At 41.9% G+C, this 24,198-nt stretch overlaps 2 protein-coding genes across 3 annotated transcripts; one reads left to right on the top strand and one right to left on the bottom strand.

Moving 5' to 3' along the window:
• Nucleotides 1-502: 502 nt before the first annotated feature.
• sybu (syntabulin (syntaxin-interacting)) lies at nt 503-12,623 on the bottom strand. 2 transcript variants are annotated; one of them, XM_056381739.1, is made up of 8 exons: nt 12,480-12,623; nt 7,973-8,019; nt 7,553-7,739; nt 6,824-7,024; nt 5,109-5,208; nt 4,781-4,933; nt 3,233-3,388; nt 503-2,340 (listed from the first exon to the last, which is right to left on the bottom strand). In XM_056381739.1, the coding sequence occupies exons 2-8, from the start codon at nt 7,994-7,996 to the stop codon at nt 1,146-1,148; spliced, it is 2,016 nt and encodes a 671-aa protein (XP_056237714.1). In that variant the 5' UTR covers nt 7,997-8,019; nt 12,480-12,623; the 3' UTR covers nt 503-1,145. The 2 variants fall into 2 exon arrangements, with proteins under 2 accessions (XP_056237714.1, XP_056237715.1); XM_056381740.1 differs by having other exon boundaries at nt 6,824-6,970.
• A 2,819-nt stretch (nt 12,624-15,442) lies between these two features.
• On the top strand, nt 15,443-23,384 carry gdf6a (growth differentiation factor 6a). Its single transcript, XM_056379859.1, has 2 exons — nt 15,443-16,213; nt 20,708-23,384. Exons 1-2 carry the CDS (start codon nt 15,853-15,855, stop codon nt 21,703-21,705), a joined length of 1,359 nt encoding a protein of 452 aa, XP_056235834.1. The 5' UTR covers nt 15,443-15,852; the 3' UTR covers nt 21,706-23,384.
• Nucleotides 23,385-24,198: the final 814 nt, after the last annotated feature.

Below are 24,198 nucleotides of genomic sequence, written 5' to 3'. Positions count from 1 at the left end.
TCATTTAGAATTAATCAGCTTTTCTTTCTTCATTTAATGTGGCTAAATGTTATGTAATGAGTAGAGAAAAGCATCTGTAGTTCTTGCGGGTAGACGTCCAGCTGCTCTGGCACTGACCCAGTTTTTACTGGTGTAAGGGTACAGGCAGCATTTTACAGCTTCTGAGAGATCCCAGTAAAGTGGATCTAATGCACTTCACATTGTCAGCCCACAACCCAAAGGACATCTGAAAATACAGGCTGGGAAAGCTTTTATGTAAGATGAGCCGTCATGAGGATACTGCTTGGTTGCACTTGGGATCAGACTAGACATTTTCCCCCTTTTATTAATTTATGTGAACATCTTGCTCAAATTAAAAAAAAAAAAAAACACTTGGGCTCTCCCAGTGTTCACCAGCATTTTGAACAGGCCTCTTACATAAGTCAAACTTTAACAATCATCCCTGTTCTGTTTCTTCCCCATAACACACCTGAAAGATTAACAATGTCAGGAGTCCAAAACATGTGGCCAGAATTATCATGCTTTAATAATAAAGATACAAGGACAGTTGATGTAAACCACCAGTATTGCACATAGCTCAGGCACATAACAAGTGTCAGTTGCTTTGAAGCGTCAACTCATTTCTATGAACAATACACAGGCCGTACTGAATAAAGCTCTACTCCGAGGGAGGGAAAAAAAATAAAATTAAATACTTCTTCACAAAACAATAACAGTGAATTCACATTAAAGCTTTGGCTGAAGGTTTAAGGTTTCTTTTTGAACAATAACTCAAAACGGTTGAGAACCTGTCAGAAACTAACATTCAATCTTTCTCATCCTAAACAAAGAATTTTTTTTTTTCCTTTTTTAAAAACACAACGACAACTGGGAACACCACAGGACAATGATAACACAACCATCTACCCAGATGATCAGCTTATACATGTAAATGATAAATAAATATATAATCCCCATTATAAATAATCCCTTTCATGTCACCATTTTGCTTCAACTCATGGCAACTGTACAGTGCAAAGTAACAGTGTTGGAACCAAAATAACTGCATTGATATCATCAGGTGTCAAACAAAAACAAATACTCTCGAAAAGATGCTTAAGTGCTTTTAGTTCAAGGTTAGGTGTGTGCATGCAGGTTGGAAGCTATTATGCATCCGGCCTGTGAGTGACGTGACGAAGAGACTGCAATCCCATGATGCAACAGCCCCTGATAAGAGCAGCAATGTTGTACACTGGATAGCTTCCATCCACACCGTGGCGCGAGTACAGCCAGGCCACCGTGGGTAACACAGGGGCTGCTACCGCCACCAGATCCACCAGGAAGCTGTTGCTCCAGTACCGTTTGCCAACCACATCCAGTCCAGGTGACAGACAAATTTCCTCATCAGCGACACCAAAGTCCAGCTCCTCCATGAACCGTCGGCTCTGTGCAGGCTCCGAGCTGCACATGCCGGAATCAGTGGAGGTGTCGGGGCTCTCTGGGTGAACGGGGCTGGGCATTCTGGGTGAGGGAGGTGCAGAGTCAGGGAAAGTGGCAGTGGTGGAAGCAGAGGTGGGCAGGTTTGGGAGGCTAAGAAGACCACTGGAGGATGATAGAGCTGTGTCCGCAGCTGTAGCCCCGTGGAACTTCAGCAGCTGGAGGAGCAGAGCCTGCAGGTCTGGAGACATGGGCATTGTGTCGGTCTGGATTCCTTTATCTTCTGTGGTCTGCTGGGAGGGTGTGCTTGAGGAGATGGTGGTGGAAACTGCATTTGGTAGCGCTGGTGTGGATGCAGTAGATTTATCAATCAACTGTTCCTCTTCTGACAGTGCAGACACCCCAGGCCCCGACTCTGCCTCTGCCCTCAGCTTGCCACTAGAGTCCTGACTTAAGTCAACCGCAGTGGACATGAAGACCTGCTCCAAAATGTCCGCTCTGTTGGCCATCTCATCGTTTACCAGCAGCCCGCTGTCTGCCATTGCCTCAGCCCCTTGGTCTCCCAGCTCCATCCCACCCTCTTCCTCCCCTACCATCTTCTTCCCACCACTGTCAGGGCTATCACAGATGAAGTCCAAGGTGTTTTCATCTTGGAGGTTGGCACCACTCTGAGCGAGCTCCATGCTTTGCAGCAGGGACTCCAACTTCCTGTTTTGAATGTTGATGTCAATGAAGTACTTCTGTATTCCCTTATCCTTCTCCATCAGGCTACTCTTCATGGTCTCCACCACCTGACGCAGCTGTTTGATTTCTTTGCGAGCCTCTTTCAGGGACAGCTGAGCCTCCACCCGGTGACACTCCTCTTCAATCCAGTCTTCCCTCATTCTGCACAGTTGGGCCTTGAGCTCTTCAATCTCTGTCTCTCTAATAAAGAGAAGAAAATGTACAGAGTTACTTCAGTTGTTTAACATTTTGGGAGAAATATTCTGAACTGTAATATATCTGTATGCCAAATATGAAGCTACAGCTAGCAGCCAGTTAGTTTAACTTGGTGCAAAGACTTGAAACAGGGGTAACAACAAAAAACAAATTTTACTTCACATTCATTCAATATGCTGTTTACAACTTGTGGAATGTTATGGATGGCCTGCTAGTCATGCTAGCTCCTGCAATTTATGCTAATGACCCTGCCTATGCCATATCCTGTCACGCCTGCTTTAGCACCCAAGTAAATTTTTCAAGGTGTAATCCAGTCTGACAGCTTGAAACTAATCTCCTTTGTTTAATCCATATAAAAACCAAAATGTAAAGACAGCATGTGGGTTTGTAGTGTGCTTTAAAATGCCAGTAGGTGGATTTTGTTACCTGGGCTAACTATCTCTCTCGGTTTCCAGTCTTTATGCTAAGCTAACTGGCTATAGCTTTTTTTTTAAATTAATTAATTAATTTTTTTTTTTTTTTTTTAAAACAGATATAAATGGTATCAATCTTCTCTCCTATTTGTCTCTCACTCTGCAAGAATATGAATAAGTGTAAAATGTATGAGCTGATGATTTTAAAAGATATGGTTTAAGAAGTTACTTCATCTTGCAAGGTATAACTAGCAGCATCATGCTGTTTTTTTTAAATCTTATGTAATTGTCATTTCCTTGTGGGTTCACACTTCAGTAAATGTTATTAGTTGAGCAGAGCTGCAATATGGAGGATTACGTCACATCAACTGCATCACTTTCTCCCCTGATACGACCACTATCAAACCATACAAAGCTACAGATACAAATCACAGGAGCTACTGTGCTGCTAAATCTTAACTAACCTGTCATGGACTCTGTTCTCTGACTCCATCAGTTTGATCTTCAGATGTCTGATGGCCACTTCTTTCTGTTGCAGAGGGGTGAGGTACTGCTCGGGGTTCGGGGGTCTGATGCCGTGGTTGTCTCCACAGGAGTGGTAGCGGCCTAGGTTTGCTCTTCTGTCAGGCAGAGATGTAATTATATAATATTATTATATTATGGTGAAGGGCCACATTTACTGCTCTAGAACCACCATATCCATCAGCCCCCAACTAGACATTTTGAAATAACAGCATAAAACAAACCAGTTAGACATTTCAAAGTAAAATTGCTCCCTGCAGAGGGTAATTAGTCTGGCTGAGAGAGTGCTGTCAGGGCAGATGCTCTCCGAAGCCTGGAATTACTGTCTGACACAGGATTACTGGCATGCAGACTACAGGCAAAAAACCCTAAAATGCTGGTTTATCTAAATACAAGTAGAGTTAGCAAGGAAGGAAATCACCTTACTAGAAAAACCTTAATCTACAAGCTAATTGCCTTAGCATTCAAATGCCCTCTGCATGTCCTATGATCAGTGTTTTATCATGCTCAAAGAGAACTGATAAAAGGATTTTTTTCTGTAGAGGACGAGTGGGTGGATTTGGACAATATGCAAAGCAGCATGTAAGCCCCTCTCTCCAACTAACAACATCCTAGCAACCTGGGATACTTGAGGCTTTGATGCGAGCACTATGCATCCCTGCCAGAAATAGAAACAGCCCAGGAGAAGACAGCATGTGAAAGGAAAAGATGTCACATGACACTTAGCCAGGCAGAGGAAAGCTGACAGCAGAATGTCTTAAAGTGATAGGAGTGGGGTTTTTTATGGAAGCTCTAAGCACAAGATAAAGAGTGAGTTTTTATGCAGTAGCAGAATCTGCAAAGGGCTGTGGGTTGAATGTTTGTTTGCTGACAGAGGATTTTTAGGTTAAACCTTATGCAGGGCTGAAGAGCCAACAAACAAAGCCTACAAAGTAAACCCTACTAGTAATTTGGAGCACCATGTCAGAAATTCAAGGTGGTCCACACGTATGAGCTTCAGGCTGTTCAGTTCATACATCAATTCTGCTAGTCTGAAATATTTATGACCCTCTTCCCTCCTCCAAACCAAGGTGCATTCTCTCTAATCCAGTTATGAGTTGGCTGCATCCTGTAGGGTCGCTGTCTGGGTACCATATTCAGACAATTGCTTTACTGAATCCTTATTAATCCGACCCACAGCCAAATCATGACCGATATAATCCCAGTCAGCTGCAAGAGAGGAAATGATAAAACTGTCTCGGCTTAATCCAACCACCCACTCACTCACTCAGTGCATTGCCTGAGCCACAATCCAAATCTCTCAGTCTCCAAAATCTAACTCCTCCCTCAGGCAGAGAAGGTTGGATTTGTAATGAATCCAGGGGGAGATACGTTGCAGGGTTGAATGTGTCCAGGAGGTCACAGCAACTGATCAGAATATTTTACTTTGAAGCCACAAACCTTGTTCTGTGATTATCAATAATGCATGGCATGAAAGCAATGTTTAGTACCTGGAGGTGGGGCTGGAGTTGCAGCTGCTGCTGTTGGTTGAGTAGGCAGCTCTTGGAGGAGTCCTGTAGGGAGCGTAGAGCTCTGCATCGCGGTTGGCTGTCGGGCTCCCGGCTGGTTTGAACACTGGCAGAGGTCTGATGTGGGTGCTGCGACTGAATAATACAATTTAAAAAAAAACAAAAAGAAAAAAACAAAAAAAAAAAAAAAATTTATGCATAACGAACCTCTCTTTTAAATAAGATTAAAACCTTCTTTTTTTCTTTTTAAGTCTAGTAGCAGCCCAGCAAAGCATAGAGATGATAAAAATGCATACATTAAACGTTATACCTTCGTGAAGGCGCTCTCTTTCCAGCTGAATTAGAAATTAGGCTTTCCCTGGTCTTTAGGCTGCCTGTGCTGCTGGAAGAGCTGAAGTCGGCCTCACTACCTGCAGGGAAAAACAGCATTAGCATGCCAACAGACCTAACGCAAAACTGTATTTTTTTGAAGACTATTTAACAATCTTCCTCACTCTATGAAACATTTAATTGATAAGAAAAGGAACACAGTCTTGCTCAAGTCCATACTCTCAATGAGTTTTAGTGCTTCAGCCTCACTTGGTGTGGTATGAATGTGGCTAATGTTAGAGACCTTTGGATAAATATTGAGTTTACCGACTTTATGATTCCTTTGTGCTTGTCCAACTGTAACCCCATATATTTGGGAATGTCACAACTCAACATTTCACTGGTTTTACCTTAAAAGTAAAAAAAACAAAAACAAAATTGTCCTTTGTAGCCAAGTTTCACCCAGTGGTAGCTGTTGGCTAAAGGTTAGGTGGCTAAAGTTTAGGAGGCTAAAGTTAGCTTTCAGCCTCAAACCTCCACATTAATTTGAACACAATTCTATATTCTTATTCTATGTCATCAAGAAAACACATAAGCCATTTGTGTCCACTTCTCCTATTTCCTCTCATGTCAGTTCATCTTTGCATCTTCTTTGATGAGCACATTGAAGCAGCACCATCTTTTCCTGTTAGGATGAAGTGCAGCATCAAACAGGACCATCATGTCTCACTTTACACAAGCAGGACATCCATAATATAGTCTCCCTGATGGAGTGACCAACCAAATGACACCGCCTCAGACAGATACTCTCATACAACAGCTTTTTGGATGGGCTATACTCCCCATAATCTAAACCTTTTGTTAGGCTAATGTGAGTTAAAATGCCATTAAAACAGAATTAGTCAACATCCAGCCATTATGTGTAAAACAATCTGCTCAAATGTTGCAACACAGTCACTTTATGTAAAGGGCTCAGCACAACACTGCAGCCTTGAACACCAGAGAAAATAATTGTTTAAACAGAGAAAAAACAGTCACTAAATATTTTTGTTGAAATTCTTTATAGGTTAAATTCAAAGTCATACCTGAGTAGCATCGCTTGTCATCTAATAAAACCATAGTATTGTGTCCCGTGATGACTGTGTCAAATAAAACAGTTCAAAACTAAGTGATCCTCCACCACTTCGGTGAGTGGACTCAGAGTGTGTGCACATTCAATCAGTGTAGTAACCTCCTGCTAATCAGCCTAATTGGCTAAGCTCCCAAATGTTTTCCTCAACCAATCAGCTTTCTGCCCCATTTTGACTCAAGATCAAGAAGTTTTCTCTCATGACCCCAGATTTAAACAGATTAAAAGAGAGGAAATCTAATTTTGGCATCAGAACTGGAGTGCACTGTTTCTGATATATGTTGACAGAGCACAGATGCACAGACAACAATTCATTCCAGTTATTATTCTGCTTTTAGGCAAGCAGCTGCTTCCCAGTTAGTGTTTGTTCAAGTCAACAAGCCTGGGAATCTGTTAGCTGCTGACATGTGACAAATACTCTGTTATTGTACTTTGGTCTTTGGGGAACCACTGGCATGTAAAAGTATGTGTAAACAGTGTGTAAGTCTGCACATGAGTAAAGATATTCATCAACAAGAAATGCAGATTATTCCCATAGACTAGAGGATCAGATTTTTCATCTTTTTCATCTCTGCATTCCTCTTTACCTCTGGCTTTCATGGCCGACCTCAGCTCCCTCTTGTGCCTCTGCACGCTCCGTGGTTCACCGCTCCACTCGGCCATCACCCTCACCCTCTTCACTTTGGTCTTCCGCTCCGGTAGTGTCGGCGAGCCGTGGGCACTCTGCTCTGAGCCTGACGGGGTTTTGGAGGGGGACACAGACTGACTAGTGGGGCAGCCGGTGTCATCTATTGTAGACAGGTACACACAGACAGTAATAGCCACGAACAGGCAGTGCAGGGCAGGCAGCGAACACAAGCATTCAAGTCAGGGATCAAGGTTCAGCCAGGGGTGTTATCTGACAGATAGCATAACAACTTTCACAATGGCTCATCACTTCCTTAAAGTATTTATCAAGCAGTGTCTGTGTTGTGGTTGATTTGCACAGTGTACACACATACATGCACACGCACTGTACACGCACAGAGACATTTTTTGCAGTGTAGTATTGGTTGAGGAGGTCAATTCAGGTGAACATAAAATAAACATAGATGCATTTTCTGTTAGAGCTTGCATAATTCTGCATGCAAAATACTATCTGAGTGAGAGATTCTGCTTTTATCACATAAGGATTTTATGTTTACACAGCCGACCAAGAGCAATGCAATGCAATCTTGCACTTGACGGCCTGTAAATGGAGCTGGTTGTTCATAGTATCTGAGATTTTACATCAGGTATGAACTCAGCTGTCCTTGGACTGGACCTGAACTTCTTACCAGAGCAAAAGCTGTTGGTGCTGATGGTTCTCTTGGAGTGGTCTGAGCTCATGTCACACTCCTTTCCCTCCTCCTCTGAAAAAGGTGAATCGGACAAAGGTGATCCTTTGTCCTTTGGTCGGAAGGGATGCAGGACCAAGCGTGGGATACGACTGCGAGGGCTTCCTTTCTCTGGTGACTTCTTTTCCTGTTCAAAGCAACATCCGTCACAGCTAAAGGCAGGGGTATAGTTTTGCAGAAACACACTTTGTTTAATTTTTTTTTTTGGTCATATTGGGGCCTTCTATTGTTAACTGTAAATTCACAGTTTACCCATCTTTTCTTTTACCATATACCTGAAAAAAGCCAGTCTTATAGTGGCAAAGGATTCAACATTCATGAAATTTATCACTCATGACCAGTGGCAATCACAAGACTCACCTCATATTCTTGGAACGGTCCCATTGTGCTTCACGTAGCGTTTTCCCCTGTTGAGTGGAAGAGAGGAGAAAAAACAGGTGAGTGTTTTTTTCTGTGGACTGTGTATGTGGCAGCAAATTTGACGTGGCACTCAAACCCTTAACAAACAAGGGCCCTCTGTCTGAACTGTGTTACACCACTAAATCCCACCCACTGCCACACACACACACACACACACACACACACACACACACACACACACACACACACACACACACCCTGCCTGGTACAGATGGCATAAGCCTGGAGCCAGACATGACCAACACACACTGAATTTATGACCTTATGAAACAAATTCTATGTGTCACGGCTAAAAATAAACAGCCACAGCCACAGTGCCTTTTTTTAAACCACAATATGTGATGCCCTTTTAATAATCAACTGGAGACAAATGAGTTTAAGAACAAAAACAGATCGATCACCAAATTCATTAGGGTTCGTCGCCAGGGAAACCATGAAAATTAGCTCAAAATTTCATTACAATCCCTCAAGAAGATGCCGAGATAAATCACTGATTACATGAAAAATTTGACCTGCTGGTGGCGCTAGAGGAAAAGTCAGGGAATCGACAAAATAATTAGGATACATCACCTGGGGACTGTGAATGTCTGTACAAAATTGCATGTATCTAATAGTTGTTGAGATTTTTAAGGTTGGACCAAAGTAGTGGACCGACCCACAGACTCACGTTGCCTCCCCGAGAGACATGAAGCTAAAAACAGTAAAAGAGATAAAACAAAAAGGGAATCTGTGAAAGGAATAGATTTAAAATAAATTAGTTAACTCTTGTCCGTACAGATACAACCCTAAAGACAAAAGATCACTAATATTCTTTTCATATTTTGGCTTTTCATTATCGTCATTACTAATTAATGATAATTGATGATCAGATATGAAGCACAGAAAAGTGTCTAACTTCACTATATTCTTCTGCAAAGCAAAATTACACCGACTCTTCTTATCAGCCCTCTGTGGCAAAACTGCGGGGCTGCCTGCCAAGAGCTACAAACTGTGTCTATCAGTGAGATACAATGGATGATGGAGCAATATTATATCCTCTTTCAAAAATGGGTTGGAGTAGAAACCAAAGTCGGAATAAACTCTGAACTTTTTGACACGCACATTTAAAGAAGAAACATTTTTTATTGATGCTTTAATGCTAAATAATGCAGGTTTACTCTCATGCTTGAATAAACTTTATACAATCACTTCACTTCCTCTCTCCTGTTGATTGCCTTTGAGCATCATCGACTAAGGGGGTCAGTTGCGTAATAGCATACATGTTTTCTTTTTTTTTTTTTTGCATTAGGAATGATGTAATTGACCCCAGGGCCTGCGTGCTGCTGTCGCATGGATGAATCTGAACCTGTCTTCCCTAGCTTCATCCAGATGGTACCTTTTTCTAAAATAAGTTGTCTGGATGGATGTCAGTCTTGCTTTGATCACCTGGTTTCCCCAAACAAACAGAATAATATCACCACTTCATGACCTAATATAAGTCACGTCCCTGTGTGAGCAGCCAAGACTTCCTGCAAAATCCTCTTTCTTCAAACCGCAGAGGACCAAAGAGGATTGCAGAAATAGAACAGAGCGACTCGGGAATCAAACTCCACCTCCTATCATTAGACTCAAAAATAGATCTGAGCTCTAGGTAGTCTGCACCACCTTGCCAACCGTTTCACTTTTCTTTTCGAGTTTCTGCATTCCCACAAACATCACACTGTAGCAATGCTCACAGCTGCCTGGTGCACTGGCACAGCAGAATCACATTATAGGCAGGAACCAGGGCAGAGCAACCAGAGCCGTGCCCTAGCAACAGTCTTAGCAACCGAGGGAAAACGCTGCATGAACAACTCCAGCTCGATGGAACAAATTATGTGTAAATCTGCACAGAGCGTAGCCTCTGCTGTTCATCCTGAGATGCTGAGAAAATATCTAGTGTGTGCTGAGGTGATGAGGGGGAGTGTTCACCATTCAGCTGCACAATGTTTTTCTTAGACTGAATGAATAGTGTGTCCTTGAGTCAGTGTGTGAGCTCCAGGAACATCTGTATACTTATTCATGTACTACTGACTTTGTTTCGAGCATATGAATATGATTTATTTTGGAGTTTATATGGAATGTTTTGCCTTTTTTAAAACATGTTCTTGCAAGGAGTCCTATAGAAAAAGAAAATTAAACAAAGAAAACAAACTGAGGGTATCAGCCATAAAGTCTTGATGATGGATGGTAGGAAAATGTTCACATTTTCTTGAATTGATGATGTGCAAGTATAGTGCAACACATAAGCAGCACATATTTCACAATTCATGTATTTTAATATTCTGTAAACTGCTTTGGCAACAACATGTTTTTGTTCATGCCAATATTTGAATTGAAAATCGAAAAACAACCCCAAAAACTGATGTCAATGAATGAGAGAGAAATACTTCAATAAACAGGGTGTGGTTGAGAGGAGAGAGGGGTGAGAAGGTTTTTAGTTTAGGAAGAGACTTCTATAAATTCATGCAACCACAAGCAGCCATGTGTAGGAAACGCAGGAGGGTCATAACGTCAAAACATGAGGAATCACAGATCAGCTAGGCTATAGACTGTAGCATTCCACAGGCAAATCTTTCAAACAGCGTTTTACAATCATCTCATATTATTTGTTACGGTGCAAGACTATCTTCCTTTGCTTATGATCACTCAGTAGCTTGTAACCTGAAGGCCTGTGGGGTGTTTGGGTACAGATGCCAAGACCATGCATGCTCTAGTAGTGAATTAGTTTTTTTTCATCTTAACTTTCTGCCTGTTTTTAATTGTGTTTGCACCTGCACCCATCCTGCACTAGACCCTCTAAAGTAGGATCATGTGTGTGCTCCTCCACTTGACTCCAGACAATGTTGATTGGCTACCTGCTGAGCAACAGACTAAGTATTATCTAAATTGCAAACACAGGATTTTCGGCTCTCTTAAGCCTAACTGACAGTCAAGCTCCCAGTGATCCACAGTGGCTCTGAAAACTCATCCAAACACAAGCCTGGAGGGAGGGAACATACAGATTCAAAAAGTAGTTGTACTGGGGAAGGAAGACTTGTAAAAAAAAAAAGCTGCCAGCGGGATGCTGGGAGAATGTGGACATGAGTGGTAAACAAGTCTTTAAGCCTTCACTTGAGCTGTTTCTCTTATCCAGATGGTCTACTTTTAAAACAGCATGGAGTGGGCGTGAATAATAATTCCCTTAATCCATCCCAGTCTATGTGCTTTCTAATGTTGATCATGCACATGGACTAATATGAGGCTCTCTTTTCCATTTGATATTAACCCCACGATGCACTGAGCCCATTAGTTCTGTTCTCATGTGATTGTTAATGAGGTGTTGAGTATAATTTTAGTGATGATGATGTGTGACTCATGCTGATGAACTCCTAAACCACAGACTGTTGTGCAGCACTGAAAGGAGTGAACTTATCTGCATGGTTTTTCTTTTTATTATTGCACCATGCAGGACAAAATTCTTCTCCGAAAAACAACTAGTGGCACAGGAGTGGCATGGTAGTCACAATACTTGCTCTGAGCTCAGTGACCCTTATACAAACTGCATCATCATTGCATGATGTCATTACTGGCTTAATCTCTTTCACTTTCAGGAATCATTGCAGGGAGCATTAAGCACATTGAAACCAAAATACCATTCATAAAATGGCTTCCTGATAGTACACAAGATCTTTATTAGGTTTGTACCATAGGAAACCACAGTTAACTGCTATGATAATAATAATATAATAACAATAATAATTCTGTATATGTAGCACCACATGATTTCACATAGGAACTTTTAAAACCCTTTAAAATATGTGAAATTCTCACAATAAATTAAACAAGAATTTCAGTCATTAAATGCAACACTGCTCTAAGCAAGGAGCCCTGTGTAATACCCTCCCATGTGTTTACATGTTTACATGCCTCCCTTTGTTTAAGGCATCTCTCCTCAGAGCCATTTTCACTGAGGATTAGGGAAGCCTGGAGGATATTCGTGTCCTGATATCTCTTGCCAGTGACAGCATCTCCTAGCACACTGCCCTCAAACAGCTCATTGTCCATTTTCGTCATGTTGTATCCAGCATTGGGGTTTTGTTTTTGTTTCATCTGGCGCCCCCACAGTTACTGGGAATGTTTTTCTCATGCGCGGGGATGCCTCTAGAATAAAGGCTACAGGGTGTAACCAAAGGCGATGATAACATCAAACTTTAAGCCTGGTGTGGCTGGCTTTTACCCAACAGCTCTCAAAACAGGTCTGACTTGTGCAAAATTTCGGATAATTAAAAAAAAAAGAAAAAAAAAAAGACTCGCTCCTGAACTTGTAAACAGCTCCTCCTCACCACCAGCCACCTGCTTCTATGCTGCGAATACTTCAGTTTCATTCTTAACACCAAATGGTTGAGTGAGTGTGAAATAAAATGAGTAAAATAAATACAAGGCTTGCCTGGGTGCTTGATGGTGATTCCTCGCAGAAGGTGGCGCGTTTATGGGTGAAGCACAAAGGGTCGTTCCGCTGCTGATGCTCCTCCTGGTGCCAGCCTCCGCTCTGCTCTGATGCTGGGATGTGGATGTCGGGTGGAGGAGAGCTGTGAGGACACACACGATTGGACAAGAAGCGAGACCGCTGACAGTGCACGCACAATATGACTATACCATCCCAAGTGTGTTACATAACGCGCGAGGCATTACTTAACCACCTCCATCATATAGAAACATAAGCTGCAGACATGACGAGCCTAAGTGTGATCTCTGTCTAAATATGTGCCATCTTTGAGTTCCATCCAAGAGAGATATTTAAAACACGACGTAGGCCTCGATGTATTATTCATAAGTACACATTCTAATATATTATAAATAGGTGCTTCTCAATACTTTATACTTTACACTTTACAATACTTTATACTGAAGATTATTTATCCATCGTGATGCATAACAGTTTCCCATGGATATAGATAGATAGATAGATAGATAGATAGATAGATAGATAGATAGATAGATAGATAGATAGATAGATAGATAGATAGATAGGCTTATAAAAACCCACTACCCACCAGAACAGCAAAATCAAAAAGAAAAAAGCACAATATATAAATGTAAATAATATGTAAAAATGGGAATGAATAATTAAATAAACAAATCAAATATAGTGCTAGGTGCAAAATGCAACTGTAATGTACTTGACATTGACATGACATTAGGCTAGGCCTCATACATGTCCAACACACACACACACACACACACACACACACACACACACACACACACACACACACACACACACACACGGGGTCTTTGTTTACAGTGATGCACATGGAGCCAAACACACCCTGTCAAACTGCTCTCAGTGTGAGAGCCAGTTGACTCTCCATGGTGCTGAAATCAGGGAGCTGCCGTGGCAGCTGCTCTTGGTCTTATTTATATCCATTTATATTCAGATGCAGCGCCTGCGCAGATGGTAGTTTCTCACAATGACATTTGCAGATTAAGAAAAAGAGAAAGAAAACATACAAAAAAAAAACCCCAAAAAACAACATAATAACAAGGTACACAGTTTTTTCCAGATCAAACCCGCCACTCACTGGAAACAGGTGCAGGAACCAGACAGACTTGAAGCATGTCAGGATTAAACAGTGTCATGTGTCTCTGTGAAACAACCTGTGTGATGTTTAATCTCGCCCTGGTTTTACAGGTGGTCATGCTTAACAACTGCGTCAAACTGAGGAAGCAATGGAAAGTGTTAGCAAGTGACCCATGAGCGGCAGTTTGTCGCCCTCTGCTGGAGCAACAACACACTGTCACTCAGTGTGCTGCAGGTCAACGAACCCACAGGCACTGACATTAAAATCCCTTCACTATGACCTGGGCTACTGTAGCGTACTGCACTGTAATCTGTTTTTCTGTAGTGTAGGCTACCACACTACAAACACGAACAGAGACTAAATACATAGCTTCATCTCCCAGAACTATACGTTTTTTTTAATCTGCTTTTACTATACCTTCATCTGTTGCTAGTGCATTTTTAACTGCTGTTGCCTTGTAGGATAATTCGATGTCCATCAGCACTTTATTACTAAAACTGACATGCTGCACTATTTGTTATGTCCTAGTCTACTGTTATATCCATTGTGTCTATTTATGCTTGTATGTTTATATTCTATATTTATATATATTTTTATATGGCTGCATGTTGAGCCAGGATGCTGTGCATTTTACAGTTGTATGGTCTGAATGGCAATAAAGTTCACTTTGACTTTGACTTTGACTTTGACTATGACTTCATGGATGTAATGTGATTAATTATCCAAACTTTCATTATCTAAATGTATTACAGTTCACATCAAACAGGCTCAATCATGCCTGTAGCAAGTGTCACAGTCCTCCACGCCCATCTGAAATACATGCCAATCTAATCATTTAATCTTTTTTCATATTACAATGACCTTTGATCTGCCTTATTGTGCCTTGTGACATATCCCACTGAAAACAATGAGTCTGTCAGATAAGATGAAAAGTCTCTTTTGGTGAAAATAGCAAACAAAATAAATGAGCACCACATGGCCTGTAATGGCAAATGACTGGATTAGTTACAGATTTTTTTTTTTGATGGTAAGATTTAGTTACAAACCCTCCTTATCAGGACTAATGTAGCCTAATAGACGAGATTTAAACCATGTGAATGTGGGAGCTCTGGATTATAGCCTACTGTAAAAGCTGAAGCTTTTCAATTTAGTCACGAAACCAGATTTTCCCAGATTACATGAAAGCAGCATTTGTCTTCGTTTCTTTACACAAGGGAGACATCGTGTTGTGATGAAGTTCGATGGCCACTAGAGGTCACTCGTGTTATTCCTAATGCGTTTAATGCGTTTGACCCACTCCACATCCAGACTAAATGTTTTGGGTTTACTGTGTTCACACCTCTAGGCTGCTTTTAAATGCGACACCTCTGAACTCATCTTATTTAAACACGTCTTTCCTCTCCTCTTCACCACTGAACACAATCATCATCCGCTCAACACAAAGTCAACCACTGAAAGTCCATCTGCCTTGGTATTTTTTTCATTCATCTCATATTATTGAATTTATTATTACACTGAAATCTTTCACCGAATAACGTTTCGAAATCCAAGATGTTCCTTTAAAAAAAATGTCAAATTTACGATCACCTTGTGTGTTGAGTTTATCTGTGCGTAAAATCTCATCTAATCTGATCTGATGTGTCCTTGGAAGATTCCAGGCTGTCAGACACTGCGATAAGGAGAACTACAACTCTGTTCGGTTTCTTCTATAAATCCTTCAAAGAAACAAAAATTTGTTTAATTTCCTCATAATTTTATTCACTAAATAATATCAAAATTCAATTGAAGTAATTGTTTAAATTACAGTAAATGATTGTTCTCTGTGGACAGTGCAGCCAGATCAGCGACTGGCTGCTAAACCAACAACAACAACAACAGAAAACTTTCCCACAAGCACTCTCGTGTCTTTATCTCGTGGCGGCCCGCTGGCTCTTGTGCTCGTCTGTTTGCAGGTCTGTGACATGAAATCGTTTGGGAAGCCGTGCACTGAGCGACCATGTGGGCGTGTTTCTCTCGGCCCAACAGTCTCCGCTCTTGTGTGGAGTCCAGAGCGCAAAACGCACTTCTTCTGGTGCGACCAGAGAGCGCAAAAGTAGCAGCTCTCCGACCCTGACGCGCACACCATCTCCGGCTCCGGCGGCTCACCCCCCGAATCCAACTTCACTGAGCGGGGTTAAAAAAAAAAAAAAAAAAAAGAGAGAGAGAGTTTCTTAACATCTCCCGGTTACTCTTCCAGCCATGGACGCATCTCGAGTGGTAACGCTATATCTGGGCCTGCTCCTTGTTTTCCTTGGGAATATACCGTGTTTCCAGTCTGCTGCTATCATCTCTCCCTCTGCGCCGAGGAGGAACAGGGGAGCCGGGATCCCACATCGGGACGGACAAAGGTCATCCAAATTCTTAAAAGATATCATCGCGTCTTCGCATCCTGTCGTGGGCCATCACAAAGAAGACCTAAAGGACGCTATTGTGCCGCATGAATACATGCTCTCCATATACAGGACATACTCGGCTGCAGAGAAGCTCGGACTAAACGCAAGCTTTTTCCGCTCCTCTAAATCTGCCAACACCATAACAAGTTTTGTGGACAGAGGAACAGGTTGGTTTCTATCCGCTGCTTCCTCCATCAGCTCAGTCTTGCATAATTCTGTGGCACAGTTTTTCCTCAACCGGCTGCTCCAGTATTCTTCCTTAGATCCTGTTAAAATATGAACAAAAATAACTAGTGTAACGCGTAAAAACCACAGAGCAACAAGCTCACAGTGGCTACCTTTACGCACGTTTTAAATCAAGCTCAGGAAAATGTGCAAATGCTATTTTATACGAGCACAAAATATCAATAAATCAAAGGCATAATTGTTAAAAGGAAAATTCGGAAGCTGCAGGATTAGTAGCGAGCAGTGGTCTAAGTTTCCTTAAAATCTTTTCGCCGAAAGGTGTAATTTTTTCCGAATATTAAGTTATATTACACTTAAATTAACCTCTGGGTAACACGACAGTAAAACACTAATTGAGGCGCTCTCTAAATGAAGGCTGTAAATCACTGTCAGTGCAGGCTGCAGCAGAACTATTCCGCTCCCAACCTCCACGTGAATAGAGAGGAAAGTTTTTTTTTTTTTTTTTCACTCAGGATATTAAAGCAGGTTGTTGCTGCTTGTTTCATTTTCGATTTTTCATTGGTCTCTAAACTCAAACACTGTGACACGAGGCCATATTCTAAAGTATAAAGGGAAAGTTTAATCCCAAACCAAACACTTGTTAAAAAAAAAAAAAAAGGAAGAAGTTCAATCTGTTGCCGTCATGGTGCCCAGTATGTCCAACTTGTGCTGACAAAGGGAGCTGAGGGGGCCAGGGGCAGAGCTGGCCGGTGTGAGAAGCAGGTGTTTGGGTCAGTTAACATGTGTAACCAAGTGATTTGACCGGCCTGCGAGGACAAACACACTCTGATAAACACAAACACATCCAACACACACAACGGGACATAAGCCGAGTTAATCTTTGCAGGAGAAATAAAAGCTATCTTTGTTTGCTTCACCTCCTGTCTCAAACACTCCGAGCCTCGGCTCTGGGACGCAGAGTGCGCGCTGCAAAAAATGTCCATCGCGAAGAGCTGTGGAGTCCAGAGTCGGCTGGTTCAAACCTGTTGTTGTTATTATTCACGGATGCAGTGAGGTGAAGTTTCGCTTATTTCAAGTGCAGTTCAAATTTTTCCAAGATTTATATTTAATGAAGTGTAATTTTAAGTACAGTGACAAAGATTTGGCACCTTTCCCTCTAAATACTTGACGTTCTCTCGCACATTTGCTCCTTTTCAGACAGAAAAAGACTTTTAAAGAGTGAAAACAAAACTGAGTGCTTCATCCGTGTGGCCACTTCTTGCAGTGTGAACTGATTTGATAGGAAAAACGCCTCACTCTCTCCTATGATTTTGATGTGATGTGTCACTGGCTCTGACCCCGAGCTGGACCCTCTGAGAGCTGCTTGGCATCGAACGGCTGATTGGAGTATTTGAACTCGGTGATCTAATTGAGTGTTCATGTCATAACATATCAAACACTGTCTATTCTCCCATAATGACCCAGCTCGGCCACGATGGGCACATCACCAAAAAACGACGAGGGAGGAAAAAAACACAGAAAGAGCACTTCCTCTGCTGTGAAGTGGCTCATTTTTTTTTTCTTTACTGCGGAACCTCACTTTGCGAACGCCACTTTAATTACGGAAATTTTTTTTTTTTTCTTCCCGTTGTCTCAGCTCAAGCGACCTTTGGTTTCTTTTGGGATTCCTCCCAGCGTCCCGTAAGTGTTGCACTGCATTAACCTGAAGGATGGACCTCAGCTCAGTCACCTCAGTGATTTGAATCGCCTCCATCAGGGAAGAAATGCACACGGGAGCAGCTTTTGACGCGTAAAGTAACAGGTTTTGCGTCTTTTGCGCATTATTCATCCACGCAGAGACAGGTTTTACTGACTGCACCTATATGATCTACGGCTTCTTTGGCTTTCACACTTTTGTTGGTAAATGGAATATGCTTATAAAAGCAGACGGGGTGTTTCCTGAAGGTCAGAAAAGGCAAGATCAGAAAAGAATAACCCCAATCTGAAAATTACTTTTGGCACTTGGGGTAACTCATTAAAGCGCAGATGGTGCAGCCCGGCCTCTCTCTCTCTCTCTCTCTCTCTCTCTCTGTCTCTCTCTCTCTCTCTCTCTCTATACCCCCCCACCCCCTCCCTCTAAACAGAGGCATAGATGACAAAAACATGTTATGCGTTTTGTTTTTGGATACAACCAACAAGGTCATACTAAAAGGATGCTGCTTTAACCAAGCAACAATGATGAAAAAAAAAAATCCACCACGTTCTCCACCAATTATCCACCGTCAAGTATTCCAGCGTAATGGAAAAAATTAGCTTTTTACATAATAATGAAATTAAGAAAGCTTTCAGCATTTTTAACTGTCAACACGAATATTATCTCCCAGTAATATCCACAGTCTGCTCGGTCCGTGCAGGCGCACTTAAAGGGGAATGTTGTCGTTGGCAGGATGAGATGAAATATAAGAGGGGAAGTGCTTTAATGAGGAAGATGGGAATTGAGAACTGTTAATTATTTGGTGAACTTGTATTCGATTTGTTTGAGGTCTTATAAAAAACAGAAACCTAATGTAGACCATACGCGGAGAGTCGCTGAAACGAGCACAAGGTTTCAATCTGCTTTTACTGTTTGACTCGGCAGGGTTCACGGAGGGAAACTGACAACCAGACTCAAATGTCTCTTCACAGCAAGTTTTACTAATGATATCACAGGGATGTTGAGGTGTAGACATGTCACTTTTATTATTATTATTATTGTTTTTAATCTTCAGACAGAAATGAGACAATCAACAGAGGCGATGAGATTTTATTTTTTTAAAGAAACATCACACATCAACCATCACAACAACAAATTAAATTCAGCTTTTAGATTTAAATCCTTTTTTTTTCTTTTTCTTTTTTTTTTTTTTTACAATGAGTGAAAGATTTGACATTTAAACAGAAAAGATTTCACTTGTTCCCCACGCAAATGAACTTGTCTCAGGAGTTTTTTTTTGAATTTCACCTACTTTTCTTGTTAAATTCTGCCTTTTCTTAAACTACTGACTCTCGTTTTGGGAAATTTGTCAAAAATAGAAGAAAACCGCAGGAAATAAGAGAATGATTTCACCCCTTTTGTTCATGAAAAAAAAGTGATTTAAATCGGAAAATGATACAAAACTACTTTTTTTCTGCAGTAAAAGAATGACGTAGGAAACATGTATCCATAGTTTAAAAATGTCTAAGCTGCAGCCTGATATTCATGATAATATGATGATAAACATAAATAATTCTGATCTGAAATTGATTTTAAGAAGCACAGAAAACACTCGGGGAGATTTGTACTCAATCTCTGTTTGATGCATCGTCTCTGTGTTATATTCCAGTCTCATTGGTTCGCCGTGATGAAATGTTTGCAGGCCTCCTGGGTCTCCAGCAGGGAATAATGCATTAATTGTGTATTGTTCAGTTGAGTGTACAGTATGTCGCCTTTGGTCCGTTGTGTCTGGCAGCACCCAGGGGCCTTCACATCACTAGGCCCCTTGTTTTTTTTCTCTCTGTCTTTGCTTTACTACTCTGCAAGAGGTCTAAGAAAAAAGAAAACGTAGCCTACCACACATTTCTGACTGCTGCGTAGATTTAAGACTTTCTGAAGCTACAAAAAAAAAAAAAAAAAAGGAAAAGTTGACTTCCACTCTGCCAAAGTGGTGGAAATTAATAATCAGTCTGTCATCAAGTAAAATGAAAGCAGAAATATTTTCATTAAGACTCTCTGGATTTGATTAAAAGTGGCGTGGAATTAAAACATCGCCAGATTTTATTGGATTGTTGTTGCTGCAATGTCAAAAAAAAAAAAAGAAAAGAAACTTTGACCCATATGACAGATGATTAGAAAAAGAAACATGTCATTCTATAATGTTCTTGAAACAAGCGAGAGTCTATACTTCCTGCATATGACATGGAGTTTGTTTGCTTTGCATCTTAATATGATTTCAAACAAATTTTTGCAGGAAATGAAATGAAGAAACTTGAGGAACAACAGTTCTCAGGAGGAAGCCTCGGAGCAGGCTCTGTAAACTCAACCCTCATTTAACCTTCAGCACCAGAGAAGATGCACAAGATTTTATTATCAGGAGTATAATGCGTCTACTGTGTAATCAAATCAGAGTGAACCAGAGGAAAATGGTCAGAGCGGGTTTATGGGTAGTTGATAATATGTGGAGGATGGAGGTGGGATAAGCAACAACAAACGTGGTGTTAACTGTGAGGTTGTTTCATTACCGTCCAAACTGAGGACTTGTCAGCTGTGGTTTGTTTCAGGCAGGTTCAGGGTGGACATTTGAAAAACAAGAAAGAGAGGAAGAGAGAGGGGTGGGGGTGTGTGTGTGTGTGTGGGGGTGGGGGTGGGGGGGAAGGCCTCTGTGGGAGAATGTGAGTCCCCCTCCCTCCCTCCATCCCTCTGAACACTGTACACCCTAACTGAATCTGACTGCAATTATTTTCTTCTTTTATCCTTGCAGACGATCTTTTGCACTCTCCTCTGCGAAGACAAAAGTATCTGTTTGATGTCTCAACCCTTTCAGACAAAGAGGAGCTGGTCGGGGCGGAATTAAGGATATTCAGGAGAGCGCCCGGGGATTTGCAGACTTCCCTGCAGACGACGGGCCTCTACGACATCCAGCTCTACCCCTGCCGCTCGGACAGGCTGCTGGACTCCAGGTCTCTGGACCCGCTGGACTCCACTAAAGCCGGCTGGGAGGTTATGGACGTGTGGGAAATGTTTAAAGCACACCAGCATCATTATCACCACCCTCATCATCATCATCATCCTCATCATCATCACCATCATCACTATCAGCAGGGGAGCCAGCTCTGCTTCCAGCTCAGGGTCACTCTTGGCAAATCAGACACCGAGGTGGACCTGAGGCAGCTGGGGCTGGACAGGAGCGGCCGGTCCCAGCAGGAGAAGGCCATCCTGGTGGCCTACACCCGCTCCAAGAAGAGGGAGAACCTGTTCAACGAGATGAAGGAGAAGATCAAGTCGCGGAGGTCGGTGGGCGAGAAGGAGGAAGCGGCGGCGGTGGTGAAGGCTGCAGAGGAGGAGGGGGTGTCGCTGAAGGGGGTTAGAGGAGAGGGGCCCCGCCGTCGGCGGAGGACCGCGCTGAGCAACAGGCACGGGAAGAGGCACGGGAAGAAATCAAAATCCAGGTGCAGCAAAAAGGCGCTGCATGTGAATTTCAAAGAGCTGGGCTGGGACGACTGGATCATCGCGCCCCTGGATTACGAGGCGTACCACTGCGAGGGGGTGTGCGACTTCCCCCTGAGGTCGCACCTCGAACCGACTAACCACGCCATCATACAGACGCTCATGAACTCCATGGACCCGAACAGCACCCCGCCCAGCTGCTGCGTCCCCACCAAACTCAGCCCCATCAGCATCCTGTATATAGACTCGGGCAATAACGTGGTGTACAAACAGTACGAGGACATGGTGGTGGAGCAGTGTGGGTGCAGGTAGCGGCCATTATTTTGTTTAAAAAAAACAAACAAACTTAAAGAGACAGAAAAAAATCAAAGATATGTCTTGATGGGTCCCAGGTTGAAGATATAAAGTCCTCACAGGTCTGAAATGCTTTTGACGCATGACGCACGAGTCTTTATTCAAAAGGGATGCACACAAGAGGCGATATCTGCTATTTATTCAGACTCAGTACAGTCACATGAATTTACACTCTCTGCCTTAAAGTGTTACGCACATGCATTCCCATCCACGCAACAAGTTATCACTCATCAAACAGGCTTTTGTTTCCCGGAGTGAGACGCGTCCATATGGCACAAGGATTGGGAACACGGTGTGTGTGTGTGTGTGTGTGTGTGTGTGTGTGTGTATGTATGTGTGTGTGTGTGTGTGTGTGTGTGTGTGTGTGTGTGTGTGTGTGTGTGTGTGTGTGTGTGTGAATGTGTGTGTGTGTGCGCGCTCTGGCTGAAGGCGAGATGGGAGCCTATTGAGTCCAAACTGTGCACCTGTTCGTGCCGAGGCCAGAGGACACTGGGCTTTGCCTGTGAGCGCTTTGTTGCAACTCTGCCGTGTGATCCTGCCAGGCCGGATTCTTTTGGGTATGTGCATCCAGGCTGTAATTACCACTGTCCAGCTGGAGTCATTACAGGCCCGAGCAAGTGCCTGTTTTCCAAATATAAATAAATAAATGAATAATTAAAAAATAAGAATAAAAAAAAGTTAAATAATAAATAAATAGAGGGGGTGAATGTCTAATCTACCAAACACAAACACGCACACACACACACACACACACATACACACACACACACACACACACACACACACACACACACACACACACACACACACACACACACACACACACACACACTGGTCTGATGAGAGGAGATAAGATGGTGGTGGTGATGCCTTCAAGAGATTTTTTTTTTTTTGCCTTACTGGAGACCGGCTGACGCTGGGAGATGCGTCGTGCGCCTTTGCGGACAGAGAAGGACACAAAACCAGACTTGTGTTGTGCCTGAGTGGGGCCCTGTTGTAAAGAGAAAAAAAATAGAAAGCACACATTACTGAGGCGAACTTTTTGCTCAAAAGTCTGCATCTTTACGAAATGCACTTCCACAACTGACTGCGCCAAGGACACGCGGTCAGCGAGAAAGTTTGTCCTCTCTGACGACGAAAAGATTAAGAAAAGACTCGCAAACGAGACGATATTTAAATGCACATTAGCTTTGAATGCACTGCTGTTCATTATTTTTTTTTTCTTGTTTTTTGAGCTGTAAATATTTGTACAGTCGAAAACTTTACAAAGTGCAACGAATGAAGAAATGAGAAAACGGCATTTCTTTGTAAATATACAAAATGCACTCAAATCGGTATAATTTCTATTCTATAATTATTTTATTATTTGTGATGTACAGAGTTTCATGATAATCATATATTTCTTACATTGATAAGAGTAATTTAAGGTGTATTCGATTTTTTTTTTTTTTTGCAGAGGGTGGAAAATACCATTATTAATGTCTACCTCATAATTGCATATAGGATCTGAGTTTTGAGGTGCATTCAGTTAGAGTGTAAAGAGCTTTTACAATGATATATAAGATCATTTATATACATATATTACTGGATAATATTCCACACCATTACTGTACAAATAAAACTGAAAACAAAGTCCACCAGCCTGGAACTTCTGATGATTAATTCCACCCTGTTTCCATTCATTTCATTCTTTTTTAAGAGGGTTTGACTTCCCTAAAAAACACAAAAATGTAATGGGAACATTGTATGGTATTTCCTTAAGCCAGTGACTTTTTATTTTCATTCATGGATTAATCAAATGAAAAAAGGGGCCACATCACTGATGTTTTTAAACCTATGAGCCTAAAACCCCAAAATTATGATATTTTCTTCTTTGTCATTGATTAAATATGATGAAATTACATCAGTATCTTGGTTCAAGACGATACAGAATGAAAAAAATTGAGGAGAAATACTATACTGTGCCAGTTTTAGACAACTGTAGTTATAGTGACTTTTTAATCTTTTTTTCCCCTGTAAATCAAAATCAACTCCAGGGTCCCTCAGTAAGCTGTATACAGTGCATATGGAGCACATATACCTTTGCCTTTAGGTATGCTAAAGCTAATCTGTTCTCCCCCTTTGTAAACAGTCTCATAGCATACAAATGTCACTATAGTCAGTGACTGGCTGCAGGATTGAACCACAGAAACCATATAAACATATGGTGACCATCCACGCAGAAGGGAATCCACTGACTGACTGTCACTGATATGGCAATGAATGTACGAACCCCAGCTATTTCCCAATGAAGTAGCCCCGCCTGGGTCAAGTTTACTTAACACTTTAATGTTTCCCAATCTGTGGACGAGAAAGAAAAAAAAAGTTTGAAAGAAGGGATTGCTTCCATATAGGCTATCGACCTTGGCCTGGAAACAATTAGGAAATTGCTTTGAAATGTTATATGTTGTC

The sequence above is a fragment of the Seriola aureovittata genome, chromosome 7 (assembly GCF_021018895.1).
Source record: "Seriola aureovittata isolate HTS-2021-v1 ecotype China chromosome 7, ASM2101889v1, whole genome shotgun sequence".
NCBI lineage: Eukaryota > Metazoa > Chordata > Actinopteri > Carangiformes > Carangidae > Seriola > Seriola aureovittata.
This window is presented reverse-complemented; position numbering and strand designations above follow the sequence as displayed.